Source organism: Carassius gibelio, chromosome A6 (assembly GCF_023724105.1).
Source record: "Carassius gibelio isolate Cgi1373 ecotype wild population from Czech Republic chromosome A6, carGib1.2-hapl.c, whole genome shotgun sequence".
Classification (NCBI taxonomy): Eukaryota; Metazoa; Chordata; class Actinopteri; order Cypriniformes; family Cyprinidae; genus Carassius; species Carassius gibelio.
Genome location: NC_068376.1, coordinates 26,059,044 through 26,077,489, shown reverse-complemented (window position 1 = coordinate 26,077,489; position 18,446 = coordinate 26,059,044). Strand labels below are relative to the sequence as shown.

The 18,446-nt window shown below is 36.3% G+C and overlaps 1 protein-coding gene across 1 annotated transcript in view; it reads left to right on the top strand.

Moving 5' to 3' along the window:
- The first annotated feature begins 833 nt into the window (after positions 1-833).
- The window catches only part of LOC128015880 (potassium voltage-gated channel subfamily B member 1-like), a 32,359-nt gene continuing 14,746 nt past the window's right edge, over positions 834-18,446 (top strand). The window contains exon 1 of the mRNA XM_052600099.1: positions 834-1,416. Coding sequence (XP_052456059.1) covers positions 841-1,416 — 576 coding nt within the window. The 5' untranslated portion in view covers positions 834-840. The remainder of the gene's footprint in view (positions 1,417-18,446) is intronic.

Below are 18,446 nucleotides of genomic sequence, written 5' to 3'. Positions count from 1 at the left end.
AGGAAGTGAATTACTGAGATAAATCTAAACGATTCTGGTTCCTTAACGTTTAAATTAGCACTTCAGATTCATTAAGTAGCCTATTATTTAAAAATATAATTGCATTTACTGCCCTTAACAATATGTTGCCAAATAGGCCTGTTTATGACTTTTCGGCATAAATACAACACAGTAAATGCTCGGACTATATATTTTGGATTCCCTAAAAAGAACCAGCTCAGACTACATTGGTTGCGCTACGTTACTGAATCAATGAAAATAACCGACTATAAAGTAATTCATTTAGGATTTGAACCTATATTAGTCGTGCTATTAATGATTCGCTGAAAAGAACCGGCTGGTGGAAGTCATTTGTTAGGGAATCAGATTACACTGGTGGTGCTACATGTTTTTGATTCAGTAAAAAGAACCGGCTCATAAGAGTCATTCGTTTGGGAACCAAATACCGATCAGGATGTAGATTCGATGTCAACACTAGCACGATCAGGAGCCCTTATCAGAATCCAAATTGATGCAAATCACTCAGGTATTCTTAACTGAAATAAAATACTGATTGTTTTTTTAATTATTTTCATGATTTTTGGTTCCCAACCCTATTCATCAGCCAGACTTTTAATAAAATATGCTTCTGCTAGTGGCAGATTTAAGAATTTATTTGTTTTGCAGGGATAAACCTTAACAGAGCACTTAACACACATCATAAAACATGCAGCTCATTTCTTGTTTCTCTTTTCCTCTTCAACAGCCCAAATAAAAAGAAACAGCCCAGAGAACCACTGGTAACACCGCTTGTCCCATGGCCAAATTCATAAGGTAGTCTGCACAGAAAACAAAAACAAAATGGATAAACCCTCCGCAGGAATGAGTAAAGTTGGTTCTCGCTCGACAGCCTCTCTGCCCCCAGAGCCTGTGGATATAATCCGGAGTATGTCGTGCTACCGGCGTGTCAAACTGAACGTAGGGGGTCTGCCGCATGAGGTCCTGTGGAGAACCCTGGACCGACTGCCGCGCACACGACTGGGAAAGTTACGAGACTGCAAAACTCATGAATCACTCATGGACGTATGCGACGACTACAACCTAGAGGACAACGAGTACTTTTTTGACCGGCATCCTGGAGCATTCACGTCTATATTGAACTTCTACCGCACTGGGAAGTTGCACATGATGGAGGAAATGTGTGCCCTGTCCTTCAGCCAGGAGCTGGACTACTGGGGGGTGGATGAGATCTACCTGGAGTCCTGTTGCCAGGCGCGGTACCATCAAAAGAAAGAGCAGATGAACGAGGAGCTCAAAAGGGAAGCTGATACTCTGAAGGACCAGGAGGGCGAAGAATTCGATAATACTTGTTGTTCAGAGAAAAGGAGGAAACTGTGGGATCTACTAGAGAAACCAGGCTCATCTGTAGCAGCCAAGGTACAGCACTATAGACAGCATCTTATCAGACTGATTAATAGGCTAAGACACATTTTCAGGCCAACTTCTACAATATTATGCATTAGTTCAGAGAGAAAAGGAGACCCGTTCTTAATTCCAGCTATTATAAATTACACATCTTAAAAAAAGAAGAAGCTGGTTGGCAAAAAAGTCTTAATAAAACTATTTTCCCCCAAATTAAATATGCTTTACATATTAGCCTTAATGCACTTAGCAAAATAATAAAAGCAGTCGAACGTCAAAAGTTAATAATAATATTTCCGAATTTATCATTTAAATGACGAACTGAAAATGGAATGAAAAAAAGTTATAATGCCTAATAAAAAGTAAAAACTTTCCAGAAACTCAAGTTTATAAATACGTTTTTGTTTTTTTTTTCCGCAAAATCTTCCATTTTCGGTCACTATTTGGATATGGTAAAACACCTACAGATGTATAAGAAAACATCTGGGTCATTGTAACTGGCCAAAACATTAAAATCAGGATTAGGCATAAATATCTTCAGAATAATTCATATATTTGAATATTGGCTGAGAATTGGATGGATATATGTAAGGCTCAGAGGAAGACAGGATACAAGAATACAAGACTCCTTCACCTTACAAATGATTGTCCAAAAGCAAAAATGCAATGAAATGCACATATTTTGTAAGAAAGTGTGACATGCTAAAACAAATCAAATCAGCACCCCAAAATTATTAATAATCATACTGGATTTCATACAACAAATATGATGCAGTGCAGTGTAATCAGAAGTGTCAGAAACAATAGCTTTCCAGTAGCATTTAACATTGTGCATCAAACATCTTCATCTGCCAAGAAAAAAACCCCCAACAACCTTCACATAAGCATATATCAACACTCAATTAGCTTAAAAGGGAAATGTAAAAAGTGCAGTTCAAGCCTCTGGACTCTAACCAAGTTGTGGCAGTCGTGTAATCAATCACAACAGAGTGGCACTGCCGTGCCTCTCAGATAATTCAAAATGTAAAATTTCCATGTAAACATTCATCAATCACAGGTGCAGGTTTGACACTTATTTGTGTCTAAAATGGTTTATGCTTGACATCTTTGGTCTAAAATCAATAAGAAAAGCATCTTGGTTGCATGGTATTGTTAGAGATGCAGTGCCTATCTTTAAACTTCGGTTTTCCCTCACCAGTGGCAGTCTATTTTACTTGCTCTAATTCCATAATTGTGTACCTGTGCTTATATATAGTCACATGGGATTGGGAGGGACAGTTCAGTGACTGTCCTTCCTGTTACCAGGCAACAGAGAGATGACTCTATCACTTTGAAAGCATAACCCCCTGGCTGATGTAGCTGATGTAGACCATTGTTTTGGTACACTTGCACATATATATTTGTATTCAAACAGTGGAGGATGAAGTACCTGAAAGCCACAGTTAAGTACAAGTACAGATATCTTACCTGAAAATGACTTTGGTAGAAGTTGAAGTCACTGATTAGAATATTACTTGAGTCAAAGTTAGGTATTCCGGGGTGCATTTCTAGTACAACGACGTAACTCACTGATTAACCACCATAGTACAATACATTGTTATGGAAACTAACTAGTCAGTCACAACTGTTTCCAGAACACGGTCGCATCTCCATCGTTTGAACCCCATTAGTTCAACAATTTAGGGCCATTGTTAATGACATCACACGCATGTGGTGGAGTAATAACTTCTGCTAATTAATTGTTTCGAGATTTCTGAGATGCTGTTGTACTGAACATGTCACCTGATGACTAATTTACAGTTTTTTCCCCCTGTCATTTTGCTTTATTTGATGTTTGATTCATCTTGGGTTTCCTCTTATGTCATACTCTGGGTTTCCCACACTCTTCAAAAACGGAGCATATCGAGGACGCGATAAAATGTATTGTTTCAAATGTATTGTTGCATGTTAGCTTGCTTATTGTGCCCAAAAGTATAATTTATTTAAGACCATATTTCTAACTACAGTAACAAGAAACTATTTTTAACCACAGGCTGAGAGCTGTAGTTCCTACCACGTATGTTTGCGATGCTGTTTGCGAATGTTCGTTTGAAATATGGTTTCGGGAAACACTGAATCGTTGAACTATGTTGGTAACAATGGAACTTGCGACCATAGTTAGTTAACAGTGCTTTTTGGAAAACGCACTCCAGAATAGTATTGAATAGTAATGAGTGAGTCACTGAATCACTCATCCAACCGATTCACTCAAAAAGCTGATTCATTCAATAAATAAACACTATCCTGTGTGTTGCTCAGAGATGCAAAATAGTACTGAGATCTTTGTTTGGAACAATTTTCATTGGCAAAATTTAAATATAAAAACTTAAGTACAGATTCTCCCAAAAAGAAAATCCACAAGTACTTTAAAGAAGAATTATTACTTCATTACATTACACCACTGTATTCAAACAAGAACTGAACAAAGAGTCAGGCTTTTTGGCTTTTTCCTCTTCTGTCTCTCCCTCCCTCTGTCTTCAAGCTCCTTCACTGCACCTCTGGCTAAATGTCAGGGAAATGTCACATTAATTATCCTCCATGAGACTTTGTGTCCCATTCTGTTTTAAGCCCCTCCTTTTCTCCCTCTATTCTCACTCGAACAGGCTCTGTCTACGTCTGTCTCAAATCAGATTTTGCTGCATGGCCCAACCACACAATAAGATTATGTCAGACCGCTGTCATATCATTGCAAATTACCGCCTGGTCATATTTCATAGCTAGACTTCACCTTTTTGGCATTGAAGTCCTGCATTACCATGCTATTTAGTGGATGATAGTAGTGTACTAATTGATGGTGTTTAAAAAAATAGAAGATGGCATTTGCATTAAGTTAAGGACCTTGTATTTAGCTTCAGACAAGAATGCTGAGTAAGTAAATGTTGTTTTTGATTCAACTGTACATGCAGTTTATCACGTAATAGGCTCTCTATTCAGTGCCATTTATAACTGGTATTGACAAACTACACTGTAAATCTAGGTTATGCATCTGTAATCTATGCATTTTTAACACAAGTGTTCAATATGTGCATAGATGCCACAATGTCAAAAAAAAAAATAGCTGTAATATTCATAGTCTGTAAAAAAAAAAAGGGTAATATGATGGAATTTTATACATTTATTTTTCACAGATATTTTCCGTATTTTTTATTTGAAGATTTAAGTAAATGTTCATAAACAGTGAATGTCCTAAATGTTCTTTTCCTTTTGCTTTACATATATATATATAGCATGAAAATTAGAATGATGACATAATTGTATTTCCCTTTTAAATTCATAAGGATTTTAACTGAAATTTTAAAAGATAACAGCGTATGAATATTACAGTATATTGTTGTAATTGTTGTGCCTGAAGGACCCAGACAGACAGTCTGCTGATATTAGAATATTTTCCACATGTAAGGAATTACAAATCATCCAAGATTAATTCCAGTTACAGGTGGTGCTGTGAGTTCATGCTATAAGCCGAAACAGGTCAAGATGGAGTACTTAGCAAATGCTCTTTTCAAAAAGTCTCATTTATGATTTAGCCCATCACGTATATGGAAGACCCACAGTTGTGACCCAGCCCTCTGCCTGAGGATGTGGATATTTCCTGATTCTCAAAGATGTCACAAAACACCAACCTTATTTACTATCTCCATTTCATATAAAGGGAAGTAATCACTTACTGGATGTGGTCAGGTACAGCCAATGTCCTTCCAGAAGCCCTTGCAGCATTGAGATAATGGCAGTTACCTTCTAGTTTGCAAAGCCTTCAGTGATACTAGAGAGTAGATACGGGACATTTACGCAGGTCTAATATAACAATGACTTATTAAAAAATAAATAAAATAAAAACATATGGCACATTAAAAAAACGTTTGAAGGTGACCCTGTTTATTGTGAGAAAGACAACTTTTTCCCTGTTTTAGTTAATACTACTGCAACTGTTTATGCATTATGTATGAACATGCATTTATGCATTATGTGAACATAAATATTATGTTCAAGGGACATTAATTCTTATGAGAGATACAGATAATAAGCCATCCATTCTATCAATGCAACATTTATGAGGATATCTGACTAGTGCCTGTAAAGGTGTTTAATGTCAGGGTGGCTAACCCAAAAATAGAAATCAACGAAAAGACACCACTTTTTGTGACCAGGGCTGGAATCAATTCCTTTAGACAGTTCAGCTTATAAAAGTTAAAATTATATCTCACTGCATTAACTGATAGGACTGAATGAAGTGAAATGAATTTGACATTCCTGATAATATTTCTAAAGCTCCACTCTGTACCATTAATCCAGTAATCAAACAATGGCAAATGAGTAATTTGTGGGATTTATTAAACTTCACTGTTTTTGTGTAAGAGGTTTATTTAATAATAGGTCCTGGTATCAAAATTAGAACTATAGCTGGGTTTGATGTAACATGATTTGAACACTGCTGAAAGTGATAACTGGTATAATGCACTGTAAATATTACATACAGTTTCAACTTCAGATTTAACCACAAAAACAGCATCATGTATGTACTGAAATACTATTTTTGGATTTAAAAACATTAGCTCTGCTCAGAATGATCTTAGATGATATTAGAACACTTTTAAACAACTAGCTACACTGCTTCAATACAACAGTTCTATAAAAAAGAAGTTGAAGCTGCGGTAGGGAACTTTTGATGCTCTAGCGGTTAATAAACAGAACTGCTTGCGTCTTGCGGAATAAACATCGTAGCCGGAACTACTTCTCTCTCTTTTTATGTCTATGAAGAACATAGAACAAACTAAAATAGTCCTAAAATAAACACTTATTATAGGTGCACCCTAGTGATTCAGGACAAGCTAAAAACACGGTTTGGAAAATGGATTCATGGTGTACTCGCTTATTATATACGTTTTTCTACATTGTGAACACAAACAAAGTTACGGACCGCAGCTCTGATTGGTTGATTTCTTACCGGGAGCGATCCGTAACTGCAAATGGCAATAGGACCACTGGGAGGAGCCAGAGGAGCTTGATTTTTTTCACAGATTATCTGTCTCATATTCTACTGTCAGGGCATAATGACAGGTTTAACAAATATGTAAAAAATATATATTTACAAAAGTTACCTACAGCAGCTTTAAGTGTTTAGCCACAATATTAGTAACCTGAAAATAGTTCCAAACAAAACCGAAGCACAGCCGTTTCAAAATTGATCAATAAACATCAGTATTATTTCATTACTGATTGAATCACAGTTTTTGAAAGAATCAGTTGAATCGATGAGTCAGTTCCAGAAAGAGTAACCTGCTCACCATTGTCTTTGCAAACCTGCATACATTTCTTGCTTCAGGGGAACATAAAATATTTTGAATTCATATAGGAACAACATTATGGAAGAGTAAATAAGGGCGGGCTACCCCTTTAAGTTATTAAGTGTATATAATTGTTTAATATAATGACAAGATTGTACATAAATGTTTAGGTTTTACTGTATTTTGACATGCATTTTTTTGTGTTGGACAAATATTGGAGAAAGTGGTGAAAGTTTTGGTCAGCTTCACTGTGTTTAGTTATAGACTTTGATGTTGGAATTTAAAAAAGTTAATTTAGCAACTTCGTCAGCCACTCTGATTCTGCTGTTGTGTATTGGATTACTTTTTCTCTTCACGACCCAACACTGACTTGTTGGTTCAGGAATAAAACAGAATTTAATAAACAAATAAATAATTCACAGTATATATGCTATACTCAGCCTGGTCTTCTCAGTGACATTTGTTTGTTTATTTCATCATATTTGTTTGGACCAGGATGGACACACAGATGGATGAAAACATCCAGAATGTGTTGCATTTCTTTCAATTAAAATTTGTAAATTCCTCGTCCTGTCATTCCAATGCCACTTCCAGAGAATACCATTAATTGTACATTATTTTAATTTTGTACTTCAGTAAACACTGAGAGTTAATGTATGAAAAACGAATATAAATAAATTATTTTGCCATGTAACTTGAACACTCATGTATTATTAGAAGGTGCTCTGCAGTTTTTGTGCTTCTGTCCATCATGATACAAGGGTCTTAACCTGTGGTTTGCTGCAGTTACTATCGCCTAATTACCTGTGACACAGAAGTTAGGATGCAGACTTTTTCTTGAGATTCACATACTCATGAATCACAACAATGTGTTATGAATCATCTAATGCTTGGTGAGCTTTATATCTAAATGCTAGAAGCCATGTGGCTTGTTATTGTGCAATCAGGCCTAATCGCCTTTCTGTCGCATCGCATTCACCTTATTTATGAAAGTGGGTCAAGTAAAGTGTCCTTCGTTGTTGAACTGGACACTTCTTTGGTAAGATATGATGTGACGTGATCTCATAAAGAATAACACTTTAAACTGGCCCCAATTAGGTTTATGCATTGGCAAGCATTAAGAGAAAAAATATGGTGTTGTTTTTTTAAGTAGATGACATTCGTTGAAGCTTGGGCCCCATCTTATTAATAGCAGCCCATATTTCTGCATATATAATTAATCATTCTTTAATTAAACCTCATTAGGAGGTGATTTGTTGCATTTAGGAGGCTAGGCAGTCTTGGAATCTAATGAATAGAGAAGTGTAATTATTTTTTCAGACCCATCAATGTAAGTTTTTGAAATGAGATGTGACTGCTGAGCTCTAGAGACATTTACCATCATCCACTAATTGCTTATCTCTGCAAAATAGTTATGCATCAGAAGGTTGTTTTCAACCTGGGCTAAGTCTAGCTCTTTTCACTCACACACACAACTACTGAAAACATGCCGCAAGTCAGAAATACAAGAGACTAATGTCTGTGTTTCTGCATGAACATAAGCGACTTTTCTGGAGCAGCGTGTCTTGCTTTGACATTAGAAAACAGGTTTGTGCTACAGTTAAAGAAAGAGTTCATACAAAAATGAAATTTTTGTCATATACTCACTCTCATCTCATTCCAAATCTGAGGTTATTTTTATTTGTGGAATAAGATAAAATATTGAGGGGAAAAACTTCCAAAGTCTTTGGAATCAATGTGATAACTTTAAAAACAGACAGAAGTTCGGAAGACTTTAGTTCATATTCATCGTTGAAGCATGGAAGAGAATGAAGTCTTTAAGTTTGTTGTCTGTTGCCATACAGGTTTAGAACGACACAAGAGTTACAAAGCCGATTCCAAAAAAAGTTGGGACACTGTACAAATTGTGATTAAAAACAGAATGCAATGATGTGGAAGTTTCATATTTCAATATTTTATTCAGAATACAATATAGATGACATATCAAAAGTTTAAACTGAGAAAATGTATCATTTTAAGGGAAAAATAAGTTGGTTTTAAATTTCATGGCATCAACACATCTCAAAAAAAGTGTGGCATCCCCTCTTCTTTCTAAAAGTCTGCAAACGTCTGGGGACTGAGGAGACAAGTTGCTCAAGTTTAGGAATAGGAATGTTGTCCCATTCCATGTCCCTAGTTGCTCAGCTGTCTTAGGTCTTTGTCGCATCTTACTCTTTTAGGGGTGGTTAATCTGTCTGATTTCCCGATTCGATTCGATTACGATTATTGAAGTCCCGATTCGATTACAGTCGATTTTCGATTATTAACGATTCTCGATTAACGATTATTGATTTTCCATTTCACAACAGTAAGTAGTAAACAAACTGTGTAAATCATTACTAATAAATGGTAGAAACAAACCGAATGCATGTAGCGGTTGGGATTTTCAGTTTACTACATGCAGCAGGCACTCTGATTCCATGTATGGGGCACATATATATTATTCATATGACACACAAACACAAGTAGACAAGACCTTTTTAGTTCAAAATCTATGCCCCGTGTCACATCGCCTCTGCTTCTGCTATGAGCAGCGCGGCCAGATCTGCCTCGCGCACGCGCCGAGTGTGCACAGCTCGGACTACTGTCAGGGTCATTGCGACTCCCCACCTTGCCTCCTAACTGTCCTATGAATACTTCGACCTCGTCTAACATACCCAGAGGCATTAGACAAAGTTTCCACTACAATACTGTCGCCGCGATTGCGGAGAGGTGCGGTCAGAAGACAAATATACACGTCAAGCGCGGAAAAAATCTCCCGCTTGTTCCCTGCAACACTAACACGCCTGCTAATTTCGCAATGAACACTCCGACCCCTGCAAACATTGTTCACACCTCTGACATTTGGCAAAGGACCATTTACATTGGGCAAAGGATTCACCGTTTGTGCTTGGTGTACTTTCACTTTCAGTATCACCGTCATCTTCTGAATGCAGATATTCCCCTTCAGAATCAGTGTCCGCAAATAGAAGTCCCAACACTTCATTGCGGGTTTATTGAAGCCTTATTGATGCCATTAGATAATAATAAAAATAATAATGATAATAATAATAATAATCTAATGCCAATACTCGCTGACGTTGACAACATTGGTCAGATAAAATGGCTCACTCTCACACTAGCTCCGCTTTTTTTTCGCACTGATTCAATGCGCTCTCGAATATTTTGTTAAGGAGCATTACGTTTTTTTGAGTCAGAGATTAAGAATTACATGTCTGCTATCTGGTGCAGGGGAGGTCGCGTGAAATTTGACACCCTATTTGACAAAATCGGCCGTTTTATTCAGTGCCGCATCTTGTCGAGTAAACTCGACCATGGTGCCAAGAGGGTTAGAGCTCCTGCCATGAAAACCAAAATAAATCCACACGCTTGCTTTGAGCCCAGATGGAGCTGGGTGGTTCGGTTGGTTGCTCGCTCCTGGCTTTTCCATTTTACACACCTGTTCTGGCTGCTTGCTAACTGGAACTGGGCGCGTTCGTGACGTTCAACTCCCGGTATATTTTTTTTTTACAAAATAAAATAATGCAAAAAAAAAAAAAAAAAAAAAAAAAAAAAATCGATTTTTGAAAATTTAATAATCGATTCATACTCGTCCATAACATACTCGCGATTAATCAATAATCGATTTTTTTCACCACCCCTATACTCTTTATGATGCGCCAAATGTTTTCTGGACTGCAGGCAGGCCATTTCAGTTCCTTGTTTTACATCCTTCTTTTACGCAGCCATGATGTTGTATTTGATGCAGTATGTGGTCTGGCATTGTCATGTTGAAAAATACAAGGTCTTCCCTGAAAGAGAAGATGTCTGGATGGGAGAATATGTTGTTCTAGAACTTGGATATACCTTTCAGCATTGATGGTGCCTTTCCACACGCACTCATGCAACCCCATACCATCAGAGGTGCAGGCTTCTGAACTGAGAGCTGATAGTGACTTGGGATGTCCTTGTCCTCTTTAGTCCGGATGACATGGTGTCCAAGTTTTCCAAAAAGAACTTCAAATTTTGATTTGCGTCTGGATCATGTTTAGATATGGTTTCTTTTTTGACCTGTAGAGTTTTAGCCGGCAATGGCAAATGGCACGGTGGATTGTGGTCCAGCAGCATTCCTGTATGTGATGCTGGGCCGTCTAAGAGCCCGATGATCATGGGCATACAGTATGGTTTTCCGGCCTTGACCCTTACGATTCTCTGAATCTTCGGATGATATTATGCAGTGTAGATGATAATAACTTAAAACTCTTTGCAATTTTTCTCTGAGAAACTCCTTTCTGATATTGCTTCACTATTTTTAGCCGCAGAATTGGGGGAATTGGTGAGAGACACTGCCACTGTAAGAGGCTCTTTTATACCCAGTCATGTTGCCAATTGACCTAACAAGTTGCAAATTGGTCCTCCAGCTGTTCCTTATATGTAAATTTAACTTTTCCGGCCTCTTATTGCTACCTGTCCCAAATTTTTTGGTATGTGTAGCTCTCATGAAATCCAAAATGAGCCAATTTTTGGCATGCCATTTCAAAATGTCTCACTTTCAACATTTGATATGTTATCTATAGTCTATTGTGAATAAAATATACGCAGTGGTGGACGAAGTACACAAGTCAAGTACTTGAGTAAAAGTACAGATACATATAATAAAATATTACTCCAGTAAGAGTAAAAGTACTCCTTTTTCAATCTTACTCAAGTGAAAGTACAAAAGTACTCGATTTTTTATGTACTTAAGTAAAAAAGTACTGAAAGATAGATGTTTGCAATTTTATATAGGCTACTTAATTTAATTTTATATTAGCACATATTCTTTTTATAATCCTACTGCTCAAAATACCCGGGGTTTTTTCCAAAATAACCACTATATGGAGTCAAGATATATTTTTGTTGTTGATATGGACTACGCTGATGAGAGTGATGTTAACTGTGAAGCTTACACTGTGATGTACCTGAGAGAAAACAGAGATGACCATCTGATTTTCACCAGTAAGAACAAAGTATTTTAAAGTTTGTTGTTTTACAGAACATCAAAGTTACAGTACAGACCAAAAGTTTGGACACACCTTCTCATTCAAAGAGGTTTCTTTATTTTCATGACTATGAAAATTGTAGAGTCACACTGAAGGCATCAAGGGCTATTTGAGCAAGAAGGAGAGTGATGGGGTGCTGTGCCAGATGACCTGGCCTCCACAGTCACCGGACCTGAACCCAATCCAGATGGTTTAGGGGTGAGCTGGACCGCAGACAGAAGGCAAAAGGGCCAACAAGTGCTAAGCATATCTCAGGGAACTCCTTCAAGATTGTTGGAAGACCATTTCAGGTGACTACCTCTTGAAGCTCATCAAGAGAATGCCAAGAGTGTGCAAAGCAGTAATCAAAGCAAAAGGTGGCTACTTTGAAGAACCTACAATATGACATATTTTCAGTTGTTTCACACTTTTTTGTTATGTATATAATTCCACATGTGTTAATTCATAGTTTTGATGCCTTCAGTGTGAATCTACAATTTTCATAGTCATGAAAATAAAGAAAACTCTTTGAATGAGAAGGTGTGTCCAAACTTTTGGTCTGTACTGTAACTCTATATATGACATGATAATAAGGCCTGAAGTTAGGAAGAACATTAAGGAAAATATAATTATATTTTCATAATGATTTTTTCTTTCTCAAACCTTGTCTGTGGTTTAAAAACACCCCTGGCCAAACGGGGTGCATCTCTTCCCACTTTGATAATTACTGTAGTTACCATGTTCTGAACATCACATCCTTTCTTTTCTACCCAGGTGTAATCTACATATATATATATATAGGTGATTGAATAAAAATATTTGGACATTATAAAAAATTAAAAATCTTAGCTAGACAGTTAGCATCAGCTAACAATATTTACTTATTTTCAGTACGGTTATGAATAAACATTTATGTCTGTCTACTCTTCTAGTTAATCCAAACAATATACATATGTATAACGTTACTGTTGATAAACAATATAAAAACAGACGTCACATACAGTGGTGGACGAAGTACACAAATCAAGTACTTGAGTAAAAGTACAGATACATATGGTAAAATATTACTCCAGTAAAAGTAAAAGTACTCCTTTTTCAATTTTACTCAAGTGAAAGTACAAAAGTACTCAATTTTTTATGTACTTAAGTAAAAAAGTACTGCAAGATAGATGTTTGCAATTTTACATAGGCTACTTAATTTAATTTTATATTAGCAAATTTTTTTATAATCCTACTGCTCAAAATACCTGGGATTTTTTCCAAAATAACCACTATATGGAATCAAGATATATTTTTGTTGTTGATATGGACTACGCTGATGAGAGTAATGTTCACTGTGAAGCTTACACTGTGATGTACCTGAGAGAAAACAGAGATGACCATCTGATTTTCACCAGTAAGAAAAAAGTATTTTAAAGTTAGTTGTTTTACAGAACATCAAAGTTACAGTACAGACCAAAAGTTTGGAAAACTCATACAAAGAGTTTTCTTTATTTTCATGACTATGAAGATTGTAGAGTCACACTGAAGGCATCAAGGGCTATTTGACCAAGAAGGAGAGTGATGGGGTGCTGCTCCAGATGACCTGGCCTCCACAGTCACCGGACCTGAACCAAATCCAGATGGTTTAGGGGTGAGCTGGACCACAGACAGAAGGCAAAAGGGTGACTACCTCTTGAAGCTCATCAAGAGAATGCCAAGAGTGTGCAAAGCAGTAATCAAAGCAAAAGGTGGCTACTTTGAAGAACCTACAATATGACATATTTTCAGTTGTTTCACACTTTTTTGTTATGCATATAATTCCATATATAATTCCACGTGTTAATTCATAGTTTTGATGCCTTCAGTGTGAATCTACAATTTTCATAGTCATGAAAATAAAGAAAACTCTTTGAATGAGAAGGTGTGTCCAAACTTTTGGTCTGAACTGTATATATGACATGATAATAAGGCCTGAAGTTAGGAAGAACATTTTAAGGAACAAAATAATTAAAAAAAATTTTATAATGATTTTTTCCTTCTCAAATCTTGTCTGTGGTTTAAAAACACCCCTAGCCAAACGGGGTGCATCTCCTCCCACTTTGATAATTACTGTAGTTACCATGTTCTGAACATCACATCCTTTCTTTTCTAACCAGATGTAATCTATCTATCTATATATATATATGTTGCTGAATAAAAATATTTGGACATTTATAAAAATTACATCAACTTAGCACCAACAAGCTTGTTAGCTAGACAGTTAGCATTAGCTAACAATATTTACTTATTTTCAGTACGATGAACATTCATGTCTGTCTACTCGTCTAGTTAATCCAAACAATATACATAACGTTACTGTCGATAAACAATATAAAAACAGACGTCACAAAGGACATTTTAATTAAACTGTTAACATTACGGCAGCGGTGAACTTGAACATGCATGAGTTATTGTATTTAATCTGTGTTGTTTTAAGGTTTTTTTGTTGTTGTTGTTGTTTTTTTTACCTAAAATTGATGTGTCTGCATCGTCTGCACTCGAGCATTTGAGTGGGCTTAAATAGATCTCTCTTTACAACGGATTTAGTTCCCAAACAACTGACAGTTTTGACCTAAATATGATTTTCAGTTACAATAATTAATCCTAAATTTCGACATTAATAACTTACTTTAAGCAACATTAGACGCACGCGCGCTCACAAGATCTCCCGGTTCTTACTTCTGGTGACTCGCACTAAATGGTTCATTTGAATCAGTGAGTGGTCGACTCCAGAACAGCTGCAATCGGATCATTCTAATTCGTAAACGAATCGTTTGGTGCGATTCGCGATCCGATTTAAAGGTTTATTTTGAAAAGACTCAGTTCGTTCATGATGAATCAGACACCGCTTCTGAGTGTCGGAGCACGTGATATAGGGAGTAACGATGTGTTTTATGAAATGTAGTGAAGTAAAAAGTACGATTTTATGCTTTGGAATGTAGTGAAGTAAAAGTAAAAGTCACTCAAAATAAAACTACTCCAGTAAAGTACAGATACTTGAAAAATGTACTTAAGTACAGTAACGAAGTAAAGCTACTCCGTTACTGTCCACCACTGAATATACGTTTATGAGATTTGTAAATTATTCCATTCCTTTTTTACTCACAATTTGTACAGTGTCCCAATGTTTTTGGAATCGGGTTTGTAGTAAATTATGACAGGATTTAGATTTTTAAATGAAATGTTTAACTAAAGGCACTGGCATTAAGCCTGGCAGTTTGACCTATACTGCAGAATTGTACATTTAGATTCTTTGCAAACATGTGTTTGTTTGCCTTTTTATGCATAACTTTACATAATCAAATCTTTAAAGCAGCAATGTGACTGTTTTAATCCATATGCAAAAGTAGCAAAATAGCAATTTAAAAAACAATAGCTGCATCCCAAGTGACACAATAAAACACTATGTACTATACACTATATGCTTATGTACTTAACTATGTAGAGTATGAATTATATAAGGTTATTTTGTCATTCATAATCTGAGTCTGATAACCCTTACCCATTCACTACATAATTACTCTACAGCTGCAACAGTTGAAGTGTCCAACATCCCACATTTATTTAAGTGCATCATCCGGGTATTTAAAATGCACTTTTTCTTTTTGGAACATTCAGTGTGAATGCACTACTTGCACTGTTTATACTACATAGAATAGTGCATTAGTACATGATTTTGGACGCACCGGATACATTTTCTGATAAATTGTAAACTCCCGAAAGTTCTACATACAGTTAGTGTTAATCCATCCCTAATCACAGCATTCCCATTCACCTACACAAATGGCAGCAGAGCCTCTGTTGCCATGGCAAACCCCATTGGTTTCCAGGGCAATGGCTTGTGTCTCTGTGTTGAAGAAAGTGTATGTAGTGTGCAGTGAGTACATAATGAAGCTTACATTGATTTCCTTATTGAAATTTGCAAGTTTGACCAGCATGCTTAGCGGACTCAGTTTGTTTGCTATAATGGGATTTTGGAAACTATAGCAAGCATATTGGAATTTTTTTTTTTTTTTTGTAGATTATTTATGATTTAATTAATTTCTCTATATCATTAAATATAGGTACTGACCCGTTCTACATACTACATAGTCACTAACCTTGTAAGTGCTTACATTTGTAAGATCACTTAGATCAATACAATGTCTATTAATTCTTCAGCAGAGGTCTCCAACCTTTTTTACATCACGGACAGGATACGTTAGGAAAGTTTTCTCGCGGACTTGCTGGACACATTTTATTTTTCTTTTATATTCTTTTGATCGCTATAAATATGTGATCACTGCAGTATAAGTACCAAAAAACTAACAAAAAGAGAGAAAAAAATAAATACCGAGACTACCAAGTCTTCACAACATATACATGTACAGGGTATGATACTGTGCTGTATAGCATCGTTATACCAATACACAACAAATTAAGATAGACTGAATCGGCTCATGTTCACAATCAGCCCTTGTCGCCCTGTGCTATGTGTCCCTAGAGACAATATGTCAATACTGTCTCTATATACTGCCCTATCTCTGTCATCTGGGCTGGGCTCATGATTTCTTTTCGAGCATCTGCAATGCCCAAGGACAACACAACCTGTCAGACTGTTTCCAGTACTGCTTTGTTTTTTTTCTCTCATTAAAATTTGCTGAGTAGCAAGGAACCAAATGTGAATATATGGAATACCGTGCCAGTCATTTGATTGTTAGTTTACATGATGCACGAGCTAAAATGTAATACTCAAGTCTAACTTTACACATATCTTTTCACAGCATCACTACTGCGCTTCCCAGTGCATGTATTAAACTGCTGAAAGCTAAATCGTTCCAAGTGAACACATGGCACTCTCTAAATTTTTCAAAGAAGGTTCTTCAAAAGGTTTTGCCTGACTAACTTCATTCACACTCCCCAAAGCCCTCCCTCCAGAGACATGTCAGCTGATGAAAGCAATCCCAAAAGCTTAAATTGGCAGGCAGAAAGAGAGTTTTTGATCGGCTAAAGAACTGCAGGCCTCCATCCGAACTATTTATTGCTGTTTACAGAGCCTAGGGCTGTCACTAAGGGTGTGTTCACCCTTGTCACGTTTGGTTCGATTAAAACTAACTCTGGTGTGATTGCTCTGTTAGTGCGGTTCACTGCCATACGATGGGTCTTAGTCCGCTTCCAAATGAACTCTGGTGCAGTTCAAATTAAATATGAACATAACAAAATGACCAAATGTGAATACACCCTAATACAGCTCTGATTTCTCAGGACACCTATTTGAGTGATATCTGTCAGGTAGAAGGGACAATTCACGTGATATTCTAAAAAAAAAAAAAAAAAACGCCTACAGCGTACGCCTTAATTGCCTATCTGCCACCTCCAGAAATGTGAGAACTTGCATAATGCATAATAGTTTTTTTTTTTTTTGTGGTGTGTAAAATCACCCTTGAAAATAAACAGAACCAGCAAATCCAATACAGATGCACAGCTTTGATGAGTGATATTTTTGTGCACACAAAAAGCTACTGTATATTACTGTCAAGAGCAATATGTAATAGAAGACCTACAATAAATTTAAAGGGCTTTCTGTAGCATGCTTAAATGTTGTTTTCTCACAATCTTGTTTACTTTTCATATGACATTAGACATAAGGTCTATGTGATGTTGATGCATTAAGAAAATCTAAAGAGTCCCTTTACTGGCCTTCATGATCCTACCCAAAAAGGTATTATGTTGGTATACAGTTTAGCCTCGTCAATATGTTGTATATGTCGTTTAGAGGTAGAACAGTATGGAATATTGAGCATTTTGTAGTGTAAAAAAATAATGATCATCTTTATTGTTATACATTTAATATATATATCCATTCATTTAATATATAAAAGAAAAAAACTATTTTAATATATATTAATAGAAAAAAATATATAATTTTTATTTTAGTGAAAATTATTTAATATTTTCATAATATAATTTACATTCCTCAATCTAATTTTCATTCATACATTTATATACATTATCAACAAATTCTGCTATTCACAATGTATTTTTGTATTGCCTTTTCTGCAAATTATACATGTAAGGCACCTCACAAGGTTTGAAAAAGCTATATAGAAGAGCTCAGTGCTCTTCTTTTAATGTGAACCGGGTATATTAGCAGACACATCTTGTATGTCAGCGATTATGAAATGATCAGAAAGTTCCGGAATACAAGAGTAGGCTAATCTAGGGAGAGATAATCAAAGTGGTTTCAGTCAGTGTATCACAGAGGAACATGGTGTCTCATTCTACTGATGTCTTTCCCAGGCCATTAATACTCTATTGAGACATGAGCTTGACTGAAACAGGAACAGACTGTAAGTGTGTGATAAACAGAGGAAGGTGTAGGCCTACGTGTGTGTGTGGGGGGGATTCATAATATGAATTCTTTAGTATCTACTGTTTAAGGCCCAGTTTACACTATTTCATTTTAAAACACATAACTTTTGCTACGGTTACGCCTAGCGTTTACACTACTCCTGCGTTTTCCACGTTTGAAAATGAGACGCCACTTGACCCTGTTTTAGTTTGAAAACTCAGTGGTTGCATTTCAGTGTAAACAGACCAAAACAGAGACTTTCGGAAATGATGACGTGGCTGCCCACGTGATCTCTATGTATACTTGATTATGTCAATTACAGTATGTCGC